This window comes from Nerophis ophidion, linkage group LG17 (assembly GCF_033978795.1).
Source record: "Nerophis ophidion isolate RoL-2023_Sa linkage group LG17, RoL_Noph_v1.0, whole genome shotgun sequence".
Taxonomy (NCBI): domain Eukaryota; kingdom Metazoa; phylum Chordata; class Actinopteri; order Syngnathiformes; family Syngnathidae; genus Nerophis; species Nerophis ophidion.
In genome coordinates, this window is record NC_084627.1 from 14863524 (window position 1) to 14875799 (window position 12276).

Consider the following 12276-nt stretch of genomic DNA (forward strand, 5'->3'; position numbering starts at 1 on the left):
ATGAAAAACATGAAAATAAATCAAATATTAAATACAAATATATTAAAACATCAACATATTTAATAGTAATACTAAAATGGTAGATAGTTACATTTAGAATTAGTGTAGTATATTAAAAAAAGATTTTGAAATACAAATGTGACTATTAACATTGTTTTTAAAAGTGGCTTATTCATTTTAATCTTTAGAAGTCAAAAGTTAAGACTTACTTGCTCATGCATTTGAAACAAAAGGTAGCTTCTTCTAAATGAAATGTAATACAATTTAAGTTAGATTTTACAATTTATTAAGCATGATTAAAAGAAAAAAATATACAAAAATTACCATTAAAAAATAAATAATTTCAATATGGCCAGTTAGTGTTTATTACAAACCCCGCTTCCATATGAGTTGGTAAATTGTGTTATATGTAAATATAAACGGAATACAATGATTTGCAAATCATTTTCAACTCATATTCAATTGAATGCACTACAAAGACAAGATATTTCATGTTTAAACACATAAACTTTATTTTTTTTTGCAAATAATAATTATCTTAGAATTTCATGGCTGTAACAGGTGCCAAAGTAGTTGGGAAAGGGCATGTTCACCACTGTGTTACATCACCTTTTCTTTTAACAACACTCAATAAACGTTTGGGAACTGAGGAAACTAATTGTTGAACCTTTGAAAGTGGAATTCTTTCCCATTCTTGTTTTATGTAGAGTTTCAGTCGTTCAACAGTCAGGGGTCTCCGCTGTCGTATTTTACGCTTCATAATGCGCCACACATTTTCGTTGGGAGACAGGTCTGGACTGCAGGCGGGCCAGTAAAGTACCTGCACTCTTTTTTTCACGTCGCAACGCTGTTATAACACGTGCTGAATGTGGCTTGGCATTGTCTTGCTGAAATAAGCAGGGGCGTCCATGAAAAAGACAGCGTTTAGATAGCAGCATATGTTGTTCCAAAACCTGTATGTACCTTTCAGCATTAATGGTGCCTTCACAGATGTGTAAGTTACCCATGCCTTGGGCAGTAATGCACCCCCATACCATCATAGATGCTCGCTTTTGAACTTTGCATCGATAACAGTCTGGATGGTTCGCTTCCCTTTTGGTCCGGATAACACGATGTCGAATATTTCCCCCAAAAATTTGAAATGTGGACTCGTCAGACCACAGAACAATTTTCCACTTTGCGATCAGTCCATCTTAGATGATCTCGGGCCCAAAAAAGCCGGCGGGGTTTCTGGATGTTGTTGATAAATAGCTTTCGCTTTGCAAAGTAGAGCTTTAACTTGCATTTACAGATGTAGCGACAAACTGTATTTAGTGACAGTGGTTTTCTGAAGTGTTCCCGAGCTCATGTGGTGATATCCTTTAGAGATTGATGTTGGTTTTTGATACAGTGCCGTCTGAGGGATCGAAGGTCACAGTCATTCAATGTTGGTTTCCGGCCATGCCGCTTACGTGGACTGATTTCTCCAGATTCTCTGAAACTTTTGATGATAATATGGACCGTAGATGTTGAAATCCCTAAATTTCTTGCAATTGCACTTTGAGAAATGTTGTTCTTAAACTGTTTGACTATTTGCTCAGGCAGTTGTGGACAAAGGGGTGTACCTCGCCCCATCCTTTCTTGTGAAAGACTGAGCATTTTCTGGGAAGCTGTTTTTATACCCAATCATGTCACCCACCTTTTCCCAATTAGCCCGCACACCTGTGGGATGTTCCGAATAAGTGTTTAATGAGCATTCCTCAACTTTATCAGTATTTATTGCCACCTTTCCCAACTTCTTTGTCACGTGTTGCTGGCATCAAATTCTAAAGTTAATGATTATTTGATTAAAAAAAAATATTTATCAGTTTGAACATCAAATATGTTGTCTGAATATGGGTTGAAAAAGGATTTGCAAATCATTGTATTACGTTTATATTTACATCCAACACAATTTCCCAACTCATATGGAAACGGGGTTTGTGTCTGGGTGTTTGTGTACATACAGTAAGGCACTTACATGAAATGAAAAATAACAGCGTATGTTTCCACTCTTTTTCAGATTACGCTGAAGAATTGAGATTCTACCTCATTCACATGACAGAGGTGAGTGTGTGTTCCGTAAAAGACAATGTTTGTGTGTGTGTGTGTGTGTGTGTGTGTGTGTCTGTGTGTGAGTGAGTCGGTGCGCCAATGGGCCAATTGAGTGCACCACAAATCGCATTATAAGCAAGACACGGCGATTAGCAGAGAGCTGTAATGAAAATGTCTTTTCCTCTCGCATCTCCCTCGCTTCCACAACATGTGCACATTAAGTGTCAAATTGTCCAAATAGTCTGTGAGTACAACAGAGTTTTAAACCTCTTATGCATATTCTGGGGCTTTTTTTTTTTTTTTGCTTGCTCATGAGGATCATTTTATCAGCCCAGACAAAAATGTGCTGCACTGCCTCATTAGCAGCTTATGAATGTTTTAAAGGAGCCATTTTTTGTGTGTGTGTGATTGCAGACAGAGTGATATTTGTGCCGCGGGCTGTAAAAAACGAGGAAGGAAGTGAAGTGAAACATGTTTGTCTCTGTCTAATTAGTATTGAAATAGACGGTCTCATTACGTACTGGGAGACAGCATAGTGGAGACCGATGGAAGGCAGCACCGTTTAATGTTACAACTTTACATGTTGAAATGTGGGGTTGTGGCAATGTCGTTTTTCTCTTATTATATTCGTAAATAGGTTGATTGGCAACACTAAATTGGCCCTAGTGTGTAGATGTGAGTGTTAATGTTGTCTGTCTATCTGTGTTGGCCCTGCGATGAGGTAGCGACTTGTCCAGGGTGTACCCCGCCTTCCTCCCGATTGTAGCTGAGATAGGCGCCAGCGCCCCCCGCGATCCCGAAAGGGAATAAGCGGTAGGAAATGGATGGATGGATATTCGTAAAAAGTGATTATTTTAAGAGAAACATTAGCGTCATTGCTAACGCAACATAATAGGCCGGGGGGGTCAGCAACTTGCAGCTCTCGAGCTCTTTAGTGCCGCCCTAGTGGCTCCCTGGAGCATTTAAAAAAAAAAAAAAGGATTAAAAAAGGAAAAAGATGGGGGAACATTCTTTGGTTTTAATTTAGTAAGTTTTTTGTTCCAGGACAAACATGACACACAACTTCACAATAGTTAGAAAGCCCACTGTTTAATATGTTTGTGTGTATGCTTCACTGATGAAAGTATTTGGTGAACTTTGTTTTGTCCTACTCATTTCGGCGGTTCTTGAACTCACCATAGTGTGGACTGTGACGCAACAGTCTTTTCATTTCATTTTTATTTATCTCCTTCATTGATGTGCATTTTGAACGATACACAATTATACCTCAATTATACAATTTAAATTCACACAACAATGCCTGAGAAGGAGCAGGATGAAGAAAATCTTATAATTTCCTGCCCCCTTTGACATAATACATTATCTTACTTCATGAATATCCTTTAAATCAACACATACATCCAAATGTAACGAAACAATCCAAAAAAAAAAAAAAAAAACACACAGGAAAAACATAACAAGTGCACAACTTCATAAAGAATAAACCTAACAGAGAAAATAATAATAATAATAATAATAATAATAATAATAATAATATACACCTCACGGAATGATACAGAGCAAATACAAAACCAGAAAAAAAAAAATAAGTAAAATAAACACTTTTGGCTGTCCATATGATCTTATTGTTATATCTTTATATATTTTTTTCAATTGGAATATATTTTTTACAGTTTTTTTATCTCGTTGTAAAGAGAATTCCATGTCGGTAGGTCGTGAGTTCAAATACCGGCCGAATCATACCAAAGACTATAAAAATGGGACGCACTCCCTGCTTGGCACTCAGCATTAAGGGTTGGAATTGGGGGTTAAATCACCATAAATGATTCCCGGGCGCGGCACCGCTGCTGCCCACTGCTCCCCTCACCTTCCAGGGGGTGAACAAGGGTGATGGGTCAAATGCAGAGAATAATTTCGCCACATCTAGTATGTGTGTGACAATCATTGGTACTTTAACTTTAAAATCTTCCACTCCTTCTTTGTCTCATTTTGTCCACCAAATGTTTTATACTGTGCGTGAATGCACAGAGGTGCGCTTTGTTGATGTTATTGACTTGTGTGGCGTGCTAATCAGGCATATTTGATCAGTGCCTGACTGCAAGCTAATCAACGCTAACATGCTATTCAAGCTAGCTGTGTGCCACATTGTTGCAGACCACAGCAAACATTACCGAGCTTGCTAAAGATTGTAAGTCAATAACAAGCCAATTGGTTGCTTTACGATGCTCTGATTGAGCCGATTCTATTACTGTTAAGGTCAGATTCACGTTCATAATAAACCATAAACAATTGAAGAATGTCAGCTGGGATACATTGTGCTTGTCTGCAAGCATGTATTGTTAGTGCACCAACCAAATGGCTTTGGAGTTTAGACAACACCTGTATAAAGACCTTCTCTTTATATTTAGTACGACATGTGATAGAACATCAGTGGTTTATCTCGCACCTTCCAACAGCAGACATGGCAGCAATCCTCTCCTCTCCTTTCCCTTCCTCTCGTCTCATCAAGCCACTGTCAAGCTCGTTAATCGCGGAGCGATGACAGGATCTTTACAAGATGCGCTGACAGATGGTGCGTGAAGCAGAGCCGTGCGAGGCGAGCATGTCGAAGGAGGCCTTTGTAACGTTTAACAGTCTTGTAGGGCGGGCGGATGAAGACCCACTCTAGTGACTGTGACCTTCCAATGCCTAATTAAATTGAACTTGGAGCGCGCACACACACACACACACACACACACACACACACACACACACACACACACACACACACAAAATGCTTACCACTTTAGGACCACCCTTTATAGATATATAAAGATTTGTATTTACAACATTAATAATATATATATACATAATATGCAAATATAAAAAAGCTTGCTGTGAAAAATGAGTTGGAATTTCACAAGAAAATGGTCACAATTTCACAAAAAAAACTTCGAATTTTGGCAGTATTGTACTAAAAGTTGTAATTTTACTCAACGCAAGTCAAAATTTTAAAAGAAAAGCTGAACATTTGTGCAATATTATGATAAAAGTTGGAATTTTATTAAATAACAGTCGCAATTTTACAAGAAAAGCTTACATTTTTAGCAAATTTTATGAAAGAAGTCGTAATCTTACCCGACAAAAGTCACAATTTTATAAGAAATCTTAAAAATTTTGGAAACACTATAATAATAATAATTTAAATTGTTACTTGGCAAAATGATGACAAAAGTCATCATTTAATTAAAACAATATCACTCTTGTAAAACAACAAATTTGGCAATATTGTGATAAAAGTCAGAATTTTGTATATATATATATATATATATATATATATATATGTATATATATAGATAATGTGTGTACTTATATGTATATATATGTGTACATATTTGTATATATATGTGTATATATATGTATTTATGTGTACATATATGTATATATGTGTATATATATGTATTTATGTGTGTATATATATATATATATATATATATATATATATATATATATATATATATATATATATATATATATATATATATTAGGGGGGCAGGGAAAAATCGATTCAAATACCAATTGCGGTTCTCATGTTGTGCGATTCAGAATCGATTCTCATTTTAAAAAATGTTGTATTTGTTTTTTAATTTTTTATTATTATTTTTTTTATTTAATCAATCTAACAAAACAATATACAGCAAAACCATAATAATGCAATCAAATTCCAAAACCAAACCTGACCCAGCAACACTGCAATAAACAGAGCAATTGAGAGGAGACACAAACACGACACAGAAAAAACTAAAAGTAGTAAAACAAAAATGAATATTATCAACAACAGTATCAATATTAGTTATAATTTCAGCATTGCAGTGATTAAAAATCCCTCATTGACATTATCATTAGACATTTATAAAAAACAAAAAATAAACAATAGTGTCACAGTGGCTTACATTTGCATCGCATCTCATAAGCTTGACAAAACACTGTGTCCAATGTTTTCACAAAGATAAAATAAGTCATATTTTTGGTTCGTTTAATAGTTAAAACAAAGTTACATTATTGCAATCAGTTGATAAAACGTTGTCCTTTACAATTATAAAAGCTGTTTAAAAAAAATCTACTACTCTGCTAGCATGGCAGCAGACTGGGGTAGATCCTGCTGAAATCCTATGTATTGAATGAATACAGAATCGTTTTGAATCGGAAAATTATTGTTTTTGAATCGAGAATCGCGTTGAATCGAAAAAAAAATCGATATATAATCAAATCGCGACCCCAAGAATCGATATTGAATCGAATCTTGGGACACCCAAAGATTTGCAGCCCTAATATATACATATATAAGTATATATGTATGTATGTATGTATGTATGTATATATAAATGTATGCGTGTATGTATGAATGTATGTGTTTATGTATACGTGTGTGTTTGTGTAAATGTGTGTATGTGTGTACATATACATATATATGTGTGTATGTATGTATGTTTATATGTATGTATATATGTACACATGTGTATATATAATATATGTATATATTTATTTATTTATTTTTTTGAGAGAGAGAGATGGGTGTGTATAGTTGGGATCTAGGGGGATGCTTGGGGGCGATCGGATTGGTGGTGGGTCTACTGCGCGCTGGGTTGCAGGTCGTTTCCTCCCCAGACCAGGGCGGCTGCGTACTTCTCTCATCTCGGCGGCGTTCCCCGGCGCTGACTGCGGCTGTATGGTGCTGTGGCACTGGGCGTGGTTCGTGGTGCGTTGGGGTGTTGGGTTGGCCGAGGTAGGTAAAAAGAAAAAAAAACAACAACAAATACATGAATGTAAGGTAAATACTTTTGTGCAAAAAATAAAGATAGTACATACTGTTTGTTAGTAAAGTAATGTATGAATCTTTTTTTTTTTAGCGCAGCAACCACATCTTGCATGTGTCCTCTCTTTTTAGAGCAATGAATCCAAGATAACTTTTGGTATGACTTCCAACCAAATTCCCTCTCTTTCGTCTGCTTCTGTGCATTCCTGCCTTTGCCCTTCTCCTGCAAAGCTGGAGGTCAACCTATTTTAGCAGGCGCTCAAAACGGAACGGATCTAACCCAGATATACATGTGAAAGAAAAATGGGTGTCTGGAGGAAGTCAAGTGTGTGTAAGTGTGTCAGTGACGCAGGAGGAGAGCGAGACAGAAAGGCGGCGTGTAGGCAAACTTAGGACGGAATAGATCAGGCGTAGAAGACAGTGTCCAAGCCGAGCATCGTTCATCGTCTCGCTGTCTTATGGTCATGGGTAACCTGGCTGTCCGCGTCGGGCCGAATAAATGGTTCGCCAGGGAGGGGAACTCTCTGGAGCAACACCTGCTGTCTGACAGTGGAGATGTAAGTGCCCTCTGACTTGATGGAAGCAAGGAAGTGTTGTTTTTCTTCATGCCGTGCTATGACAACAACCCGCTGAATAGCGATAATTGTTATAATGTATGTTTATCCTGAAGGTTTTTTCCGCGTGAATAAGTCCGATTTCCACGAAAGTCGTCTTCTCAGAAATCCTCAGCCCGCCATTAGTGCCTAATTGGTTCCGATGTTACTGCTAACGGCAGAGAACGCGTGAAGGTTCTATTTAGAGCATACAGAGGGACCACTTCACCATTATATATAATTTGTGATGCTCTGCAGAGATAATTCCACCATCGCTATCATTTTGCTGTTCTAAAACATCCAGTGATACATCAGTAGGAAAGCTTCGTATTCTGATACTTCGGGCTATAAAAGAAATCATTCCGACGCATTTGATTGTGATGACATACTTTTTCAATACCATTCATTTACTGCAATAGCTCTTAGCAGATCTAAGGGTGAATAATCTTCTAAAGGGCAATTATTTTGACTCGGGGGGCCAAATTTAGGGGAAAAAAATGTGTCTAAGGTCCAGTTTAATTGATTGATTGAAACTTTTATTTGTACATTGCACAGTACATATTCCGTACAATTGACCACTAAATGGTACCACCCAAATAAGTTTTTTAACTTTTTTAAGTTGGGGTCCATGTTAATCAATTCATGGTGTATCTATTTTTATGAACACTATTACAAAACCTAACAATAATGTCTGATCGAATGCTGAAAATGTTTTGAGAAACCGCTTTAAAAAAACGGAATGGAATTAAAAATTTTTTTACTGAATGGGACACCCAGAATGTACATGAAAATAAAGAATGTGGGATTTCGATATTAACTACGAACGATAAAACACTGAAAATTGACAACATATGAACATCACACCCCCTCTCGATCGACATATTTTACAATCAATCGGAACGCCATAGTAACTAGTATATCATGCAATCATTGAAATACTTTGTATTAGGGGTGTGGGAAAAAATCGATTTGAATACGAATCGAATCGAATAAGTTGTGCAATTCAGAATCGATTCTCTTTTTTTTTTTTAAATCGATTTTTAAATTTTTACATTTTTTAATCAAACCAACAAACCACTACACAGCAATGCCATAACAATGCAATCCAAATCCAAAACCAAACCTGACCTAGCAACACTCAGAACTGCAATAAACAGAGCAATTGAGAGGAGACACAAACACGACACAGAATAAACCAAAAGTAGTGAAACAAAAATGAATATCATCAACATCAGTATCAATATTAGTTATAATTTCAGCATAGCAGTGATTAAAAATCCCTCATTGACATTATCATTAGACATTTTTATATATATATATATAAAAAAAAAGAACAATAATGTCACAGTGGCTTACACTTGCATCACATCTCATAAGCTTAACAACACACTGTGTCCAATGTTTTCACAAAAATAAAATAAGTCATATTTTTGGTTCGTTTAATAGTTAAAACAAATTTACATTATTGCAATCAGTTGATAAAACATTGTCCTTTATAATTATAAAATATTTTTTTTTTAAATCTAAGACTCCGCTTGCATGTCAGCAGACTGGGGTAGATCCTGCTGAAATCCTATGTATTGAATAAATACAGAATCGTTTTGAATCGAAAAAGTATCGTTTTTGAATTGAAAAAAATCGATATATTATCGAATCGTGACCCCAAGAATCGATATTGAATCGAATCGTAGGACACCCAAAGATTCGCAGCCCTACTTTGTATAGTTCAAGACTTACAGTAATTTGAAAACATCACTGCACATCGTAATGGCAGCTACAGTTTCCATCGTAAAGATCTAAAAAAATATTTGAAAATGTCTGACAGGCCAGATAGAAAAGCTTAACGGGCCGTATTTAATTTTCCCAGGTCTGTTCTAAATACATTTTCTGCATGACTTGTTTGGTAAGGAAGTAATGACTTCACAGGCGATAATGTTCCCCTCCAGTCCTCCAGGTGGCGATGATACAACGTTCATTGATTGAATTTTAATTGGAGCTGTAAGATATGTTAGATTCCTGTCCTATTTGGCCTTAATGTGCTTACCAAGTAATATAAAAATAAGCACACAAACAAAAAATAGACTGTTATTTTCCAAGAAATCGTGTAGAATTTTCTCTTTTTTATGTTTTTGAGTTATTCTTGAATCGTTTCCTCGTCACTGTACGTTAGACTTAGACCTAGACAAACTTTATTGATCCACTATGGAAATTGTTCTACACAGTAGCTCAGTTACAAAGGATGGAAAGGAGAATGCCGGTAAAAAATAGACTAAAAGCAATATAAAACATAACATATATACGTAATATTTACATAGACTTAGACAAACTTTATTGATCCACAAGGGAAATTGTTCTACACAGTAGTTCAGTTACAAAGGATGGAAAGGATGAAAAGGACAATGCAGGTAAAAAATAGACTAAAAGCAATATAAAATATAACATATATACGTAATATTTACATAGACATAGACAAACTATTGATCCACAAGGGAAATTGTTCTACACAGTAGTTCAGTTACAAAGGATGGAAAGGATGGAAAGGACAATGCATGTATAAAACAGACTAAAAGCAATATAAAATATAACACATACATAATATATGTACAGTATAGGATATATACTCATATATTATATTATATGTTTATATCATATATACAATATATAACAATTATCATGTACAATATTACAGTATATGTAACAACTGCAGCATAAAATAGAGAGTAAATCCAGCAGAAAATGGACATTCTAAACAAAGAGAAGTAGTTTACATGGAAAGTGTCAGGTAATAGACATAATCTATTACTGTATGGCGAGTGATTATACATCAACAATGAACCAGGGAGTGATAAACAAATAAAAGTATTTTCTCCATAATTATTTTTGCGTTTTTGGAGGTATTCTTGAAATATTTCCACCTGGCAAAGCATAAAAAATGGTTAATTACTGTACATTACCAAAAAGTGGCTTACAGACTAATAAACAAAACGACAAACACATGAAAATAGACCCTGTGAATTTTTCGGGGAAAAATAATTAGCCTATAATTTGTCTTTTTAACATTTTTTGAGTTACCTTTGAATCATTTCTCCACAAATTGGGCAACAAACAAAACATACTTTCTTTCAAGAAATATCCTACAATGTGTCTTTTTTGTGTTATTGTTTGAGTCACGATTCAATGATTTTTTACCTCGCTCGGAATCCAAAATTATACATATTTTTTGTCTTATCGTCCAACATTGGCCATAACTGGGTAGTGGCTTACCGACTACCAAACAAATAGGCAAATAAACAATAATAGACTCTGGTAATTATTTTCAAAAAATAGCCAAAAATGTGTTAATTTTTCACGGTAAGTTACAATTGAACAATTTCCAACTTGCTCAGAATCAAAAATGATAACTTCCTGTCGTCTTACATCATTGATCGTGAACCAGGAAGTGGCTTACTGACTAACAAACAAAAATGGAAATAAATACAAATATAATTTCCGTAATTTATTTCTGAAAAATGGTCTATCATTTTAGTCTTTCGGATATGTGAGTCTTGATCGAGTCTGTTTCCCTCTGCTCAAAATCCAAACTTGTATAAACTTCTCTTCTATCATCATTCAAGAACCAGGATTGGCTTTCTCGCTATAAGAACAAATGGGCAACAAACAAAAATAGACTGTTATATTTTTTTAAGAAATCATTAATAATGTGTCTTTTTCCGGTTTAAGTCACAAATAAATCATTTCTACCTCGCTCAAAAATAAAAAAGATTATTCCTGTCGTCTTACTGTTCATTATGGACTATGTAACCAAGAAGTAGCTTTCCGGCTATAAGAACAAATGGGCAAAAAACAAAAATAAACTGTTATATATTTTTTAAGAAATCACTAATATTGTGTCTTTTTCCGGTTTAAGTCACAAATAAATAATTTCTACCTCGCTCAAAATTAAAACAGATTATTCCTGTCGTCATTATTGACTATGAAACCAGGAAGTGGCTTTCCCGCTATAAGAACAAATGGGCAACAAACAAAAATAAACTGTTTTATTTTTTTAAGAAATCACTAATAATGTGTCTTTTTCCGGTTTAAGTCGTAAATAAATAATTTTTACCACGCTCAAAATTAAAAAAGATTATTCCTGTCGTCATTATTGACTATGAAACCAGGAAGTGGCTTTCCCGCTATAAGAACAAATGGGCAACAAACAAAAATAAACTGTTTTATTTTTTTAAGAAATCACTAATAATGTGTCTTTTTCCGGTTTAAGTCGTAAATAAATAATTTTTACCACGCTCAAAATTAAAAAAGATTATTCCTGTCGTCTTACTGTTCATTATTGACTATGAAACCAGGAAGTGGTTTTCCCGCTATAAGAACAAATGGGCAACAAACAAAAATAGACTGTTATATTTTTTTTAAGAAATCACTAATAATGTGTATTTTTAAGGTTTAAGTCACAAATAAATAATTTCTACCTCGCTCAAAATTAAAAAAGATTATTCCTGTCGTCTTACTGTTCATTATTGACTATGAAACCAGGAAGTGGCTTTCCCGCTACAAGAACAAATGGTCAACAAACAAAAATAGACTGTTATATTTTTTTAAGAAATCACTACTAATGTGTATTTTCCGGTTTAAGTCACAAATAAATCATTTCCACCTCACTCCAAAAAAAATTAAAAATTCTATTATCTTACTGTTCATTATTGACTATGAAACCAGGAAGTGGCTTACTGACTAACAAACAAATAGGCAAACAAATACAGACCCTCTCTATTTAAGGGTTGGAATTGGGGGTTGAATCACCATAAATGTTTCCCG

The 12276-nt window shown here is 34.9% G+C and overlaps 1 protein-coding gene across 7 annotated transcripts in view; it reads left to right on the top strand.

Annotated features, from left to right (window-relative positions):
• rgs3a (regulator of G protein signaling 3a) overlaps positions 1 to 12276 on the top strand; it is a 354609-nt gene that overhangs the window by 140063 nt on the left and 202270 nt on the right. For 6 of the 7 annotated variants that reach the window (XM_061876388.1, XM_061876386.1, XM_061876385.1 and 3 more), the window contains one exon: positions 2042 to 2085. In XM_061876388.1, the coding sequence (XP_061732372.1) occupies positions 2042 to 2085 (44 nt within the window). Of the gene's footprint in view, positions 1 to 2041; positions 2086 to 7317; positions 7426 to 12276 lie in introns of those variants that run through there. The other variant, XM_061876391.1, reaches the window with a different exon arrangement.